General features: G+C 35.3%; 1 protein-coding gene across 1 annotated transcript in view; it reads left to right on the forward strand.

Annotated features, from left to right (window-relative positions):
* LOC149445015 (putative cation-transporting ATPase 13A4) overlaps positions 1-5,737 on the forward strand; it is a 119,255-nt gene extending 113,518 nt beyond the window's left edge. Inside the window, exons 29-30 of the mRNA XM_089654308.1 lie at positions 1,623-1,703; positions 5,262-5,737. Coding sequence (XP_089510434.1) covers positions 1,623-1,703; positions 5,262-5,510 — 330 coding nt within the window. The 3' untranslated portion in view covers positions 5,511-5,737. The remainder of the gene's footprint in view (positions 1-1,622; positions 1,704-5,261) is intronic.
* Positions 5,738-6,000: the final 263 nt, after the last annotated feature.

Consider the following 6,000-nt stretch of genomic DNA (forward strand, 5'->3'; position numbering starts at 1 on the left):
GCCTGCCTGCTGAAAATAATCCAAGGGGGTTGCTCTCACCTGTTAGATTTTGCAATTATGATTCATTATACAGGAGCGACAATCCTCTTATGCATAAGCAGGAGCAACGGTCTGTGGTATATGATAAAAAAATTAGATATTTTGACAAGAAATTTTCATTCATGTAGTGCCCAGGAAAAACACAAATCCAGAAGATGAATCCCACGCATAACATTTTGGGTGAACTGGCAGTCAGTTCATTCAAAACCAATATCCCAATTACTTGGATTTTGGAGAATAAAACTTACTAACATTTCTTTGTCACTCTCACGAACTCTGATGTCAAGACTTCTGTGTTTGACCTCTCAGGTCTGCCCACTTACCTGCCCACCCTTTCTGTATGAAATTCTGGAGGGAACATCTATTTTGTAGAAGAAACAGTAAGAAAACTTAGTAGGTGGGCTTTGAGACAGAAACTGTAGTAGGAAGATCACCCCAGTGGAACTCCAAAAAATACAAAAAGAGAGCTGCTCACTTACCAGTGGAAATCTTTAATCACAAATGCTGCTTCCAGTATACAATATAAAGTGAGGAAAAACACACATGGGCAGTGCGGTGCTCAATGCAAAATATGGGATTTTTCAAGAAGAAAAGAGATACATAAAAAGATTTTGTCCTTAAATATCAAAGTTTATCATATAAAATCCAGTTTTAGGTAACGCACCCGCATATGTGACAAGATTAAGTATTTGTTGATAGAATTCCAATTACAAAAAGTCATTTTCATCACAGCATAGGTAGAATTCTATTTAATAAAAAAAACTGCTCCATGTAAAAAGTCATCTTGTCTCACGTATAAACAAAATTGTACATATTTTACACAGTACAAACATTTTACTTTTTTTTTTTAAACTATGATCCTCTTTTGAGCTTCAACAGATTTTCTTCTGTATTGCTTTGTTAACAAGGTACTTTTATCCACAGAATTCTTGCTTGCTGGATCTTTTTTCATCTCATTCTCTGTAAACTCTAGCACATACAAATCCCAAAAGGTCAGCAGCTTTGTAAATGCTACTACTACCACATCTGGCATCAACATTTGTTCCATGATTGAACTTGCTTAATCATGCATCTTTCCCTTTCTAATGTTGTGTTAAATGAACTGTGCACATACAAAGTGGAATGCAAGAGAACACACAACTGAATATGTTTATATAAATGCACTGTACCCCCGTGTACTATTATTATTTCTTTTGTATAAACCCTAATTTACATAAGTATGAATAAAATAAACCAAAATCCACTTACTGTTGGCGCACTCATGAGTGCCCACTCCAGAGCCCTGCTCTGTGTGTCCATAAGACACACAGAGCGCGACTCTGCCCAGCCCTCCCCCCCCCCCCTGCTGCCCTCTCACCAATGCCAATGGCTCCTGCTGCTGTCTCTAAGTCAATGAGGAGTAAGAGAGCGAAGAGAGCTGCTGCAATCATGCACATTTCTGGATGGAGATCAGTCCAAGGTAAGTATAATGGGGGATGTGGAGCTGCATGCAGAAGATTTTTTACCTTTCTGGTTTTACAACCACTTTAACTCTTAGTAATCTTAGTAATGTTTCTCTTTATTATTGCTCTATTTCTTTATAGCTTGTCTGTACACCATATTACTGGAGGTGGAACACTGTTATTATGGTGGCCGTGCTTTTTGTCATTTCATACCTAGCTGAGGTAATGTTTCATGAAATTATGTTTCACATTCAGATTTTATTAATATTTTCACATATATGTAAAAGCAGGCATAAAGATTCTATTTAGTCTCGTTCTTTTTTATTAGATATTAGAAACAGTCTGATTTGTGCAAGTACTGATGTTATTATTGTTTACTCCACAAACCCCAACATGTACATGAATCTAGAACACCCTGCATGACCCTAGAACATGTTCCACCCATTTGATCTAAGCTTTGAATAGGGTTTCCTACTCATACATATACAAAAAAGGAAAAAGAACTGCAGACTTATTTAGGCAGTGCAAAGAGTGTCCATATTCTGTTTCGAAAACATTTTCTGCAATCGCAGGTTTTTTTTTTGTTAGCCTACAGAATCATTCTATTTTTTAATAACATATCATTTATTTCCTTGGAATTCCTTGAGATTTCATGATAATATATCATTATCTAAAGGTTAAATATAGAGATGAGCGAATCGAACTTGGCGAAGTGGAATTCGTTTCGAATATTAGGAAAAATTCGATTTGCACCGAATCCGAATATTAGCAAACTTCGGATGCACGAATCGAATTTTTCCCGATCGGCCGATTTTCATCCCTTCTACAGCCGGCAAAAAGTGTCCCTGCAGAGAGCTCCGCTATTTCTGACAGTTCTCTGACAGTTCCTTCACATTTACAGCGGTTGAAACATTGTATCTATTTGTTTCCATTTAGGATACAGATGTTTTTATTTGGAAACAAATAGATACAATGTTTCAACCGCTGTAAATGTGAAGGAACTGTCAGAGAACTGTCAGAAATAGCGGAGCTCTCTGCAGATACACTTTTTGCTGTACTGGAATTCTTCTTCTTTTCATTCTTCTTCTTCTTTTCATTCTTCTTCTTCTTCTTCTTCTTTTCATTCTTCTTCTCATTCTTCTTTTCATTCTTCTTCTTTTCATTCTTCTTCTTCTTCTTTTCATTCTTCTTTTCATTCTTCTTCTTCTTCTTTTCATTCTTCTTCTTCTTCTTTTCATTCTTCTTCTCATTCTTCTCATTCTTCTTTTCATTCTTCTTTTCATTCTTCTTCTTCTTCTTTTCATTCTTCTTCTTCTTCTTTTCATTCTTCTTTTCATTCTTCTTCTTTTCATTCTTCTTTCTTCTTCTTCTTCTTCTTCTTCGTCGTGCCCCGTGACTGCCCAAATGAGTGAAGTGTGCGGTGATTCTAAGATCGACGGCACTCATCTGCATGTCATACTGACTGACAGTATTATTTCTCTTCCCCAGCAGACTCCAAGGGCATTTAAATTAAAGGTATAGTGTTCTGCACTAATATAAAGGCTCTCTGAAGCCTAGAAACCCTTTTAATAAGTTAAATTTGCAGCGAATAAATTCGCATCGAATCGAATTTCTTCCGCAAATTCGGCGAATCAGCCAAATCGAATTTTTGAATAATTCGCTCATCTCTAGTTAAATATATCAGTCATTGGGTGCACATTTATAAAAGGTACAAACTGAGCATGGAGTTTAAAAGACCAGTTTGGGCCACAGCATAGAGTTTATTTCATGAAACTGTGAAATAGCCAAATGAAAGGAACAAATGTTAGATTGGGTCAGAAAATCCTGATCTGATTTGCTCTCTTACAGTAAGCTCATATAATAGTTTTATTTCTAAATATAATGGGTAAAGATTAGAAATTTTGTCAGGTCTTTGCTACTAACTCTATCTCCCTTGAGGACTGCCTTACTGTCCTGATAATCACCTTTCAAAAAGCCAGCAGAATTGAGCCATTTTTCTGAAGAAAAAAGATACTGCTTTATTTGCGGAGAAAAATCCCCACTTTCTGTACCAGTTTCACCTGATACAGACAGGTCTCAGCTTAAAAAGGGGGTCTGACCACAGGTCAGATATATCAGATATGCTGGTGCCTTTAGGTTCTGAGGCCCATAATAGGCAGACTGTGGACTTACGTGAAGGTGCCTACAATGTTGTAGTGTGGAGCTAGAATGGCATCAGAGTCCCTTCTGTATGCTTATTGTATTTACACTTAAAGCATAACTAAAGGCAAAACTTTTTTTTTTGTTTTGGACAAAGTGGAGATGGATTAGAACACCTATTAGGTTTTAATTGATTGCCTGTGTTCCCATTAGGGAGATTCACTTTCTATATTTTCCATGTAAAAAAGTAAGTAAAAGAAAATCCTAGATTTTGGGTTGTCCCCAGAAAAGTAATAGAGGGTAAATCTTCCAATGGGGAAACTAATTCTGGTGACCTGGGGGGACCCACGGGATTCTCTTAACTTGCAGAGATTTCCTCTCATTTACTGTTTGGCTGTGTGACAGGAAATGATGGTAAAACTTCCCAATGGGATATAGATGACAAAAATCTGACAGGGGATATAACCCTCCTTTACTCTATCCAAAATGGAAAAAAAAAGTTTTGCCTATAGTTCTACTTTAAACCAAATGTTATGGGGGTATTTTTGCTGAGCATCAAAGTAAAGGGTGGGAAGATTTACACTAACTAACAATGCAAGTGGGGTATGTACATTGACCAATAATGTAAACAGAGTGTTTACCCTGACCATTAATGTAGCAAAAGCAATTGCCTGATTAAGATCACTTATTCTAATTCTAGTTTTTATTTTATCATAATTATTTAGTCCTAAAATAATCTGTTTGCAAACAGAAATTTTGTTCAGTTGTTAAAATAGTTTTTTTCCATAGAAAGGGAATTTAACTCCTGAAGTTTTATAATTCATTATTTTATCTGGCAATAAAAGATTCAGTTCACTAAACATTAATTATGGTACTAATTTACTTTCAGCCATGTGACTGTTATTTCAGGTCTTATTGATCTTCTTTGCTCAAAAAAATGGTTATAGGGGCTCAATGTTTACGTAGTCTGCCAATGGCTATATATTGTATGTTATTGTACAGACGAAACTGTGCGATAAATCATGAAAATTGCTATGCAGTGTATGTGCACATAGAAATATATTTATACAGAGGAATAATTATTTTAGAAAGATGAGAATAAAAAATAAGGCTGTTTGGGCCTTGCGAAGCAAAATGTTGATATAAACAATAGAAAATAACAGTACAGAATGCGGAGAAGCTTTCAGACCGTCAGGGTATAAGGGAGGGATTGGGGAGACGTACAAAAGGTGGGAGATTTACACTTTATATGTGTATGAGAGAGTGATACAGAAGTTAGAAGGGATAAGGATCTATTTGGCTATCAATCAATAATAAACAGGTGATGTACTGTATGGCCACTATAATTCTGTTACAGTATTAAATAAGTAATAGTTCAACTATTATCCTTTTTTTTATTATCAGAAAACTAAAAAGAACTATTACACATTTTATTCAGAGATCATATTCTTCACAGCAGCCTACATAGAAAAATAAATATGCAGTCTACACATATTTAAGGTCCTTTTCTGCACTTTATAAATCATTTTAAAACTCAGATCTAGAATGCTAAATCTTTGTAATGGTCTGAAATTGTAATATTTAAATGGTTTGTTACCTTTATTTACTACATATGCAACTATACTAATTATTGTGTTTCAGGAAGGATTTATCGAAAACAGAAAGCTATGGTTGTTACTGAAGACATGGTTCAACTACCACTCAAAAAGCCAGTACAGAAATCTAGAAAGAGCTGTAAAAAATGATCCAAAATGGCCACCTATAAATGAAACTATCTACTCTGACCAAGTGGAGTGTCAAACCGATGTACAAAGCCAAACTTACGAAAACCCAGCATTTGATGAAGCAACAGAAAAGCAAAAAAATTGTATTAGTGATAGAGACTTATGAGTGTAAGCAAAAGACAAAAACAAATTAGTAAAAAAAAAATAATATTTTCATCTTTGGACTTACAAAAAACACAATTGTTTTCTAAAAGTTATAAATGCATATTTTGTTTTATAAATGATCTTAAGAAAAAAATAAGCAACAAATCCCATCTCCAGTCAGCAAATGATCAATACACATATTGTTTTAAAATAATAGGATAGTGACAAATAAAGCAATATTTTCTGAAACAGCATGTCTTTTCTGTATAAGTATGACAATATAGGTGCATTGTTGCCATCCTTAAAAAAAGATTGGGAAACTCCTGGTCACTACTGTTGTTCTAGAACTTCTGTTGTCCAAGGAGCACATTATTGGAATATCGGAAACATGGTTTTACAGCTCACACAACTGGGCTGATAATATCAGGAGGTACACTCTATTGCAGAGGGACAGAATTGGCAGAAAAGGTAGAGGGGTATGTATGTATGTGAAAGTGTGTAACTGCAGGTGA

Source organism: Staurois parvus, unplaced genomic scaffold, assembly GCF_062004578.1.
Source record: "Staurois parvus isolate SC_StPar_1 unplaced genomic scaffold, SC_StPar_1.0 ptg000750l, whole genome shotgun sequence".
Classification (NCBI taxonomy): Eukaryota; Metazoa; Chordata; class Amphibia; order Anura; family Ranidae; genus Staurois; species Staurois parvus.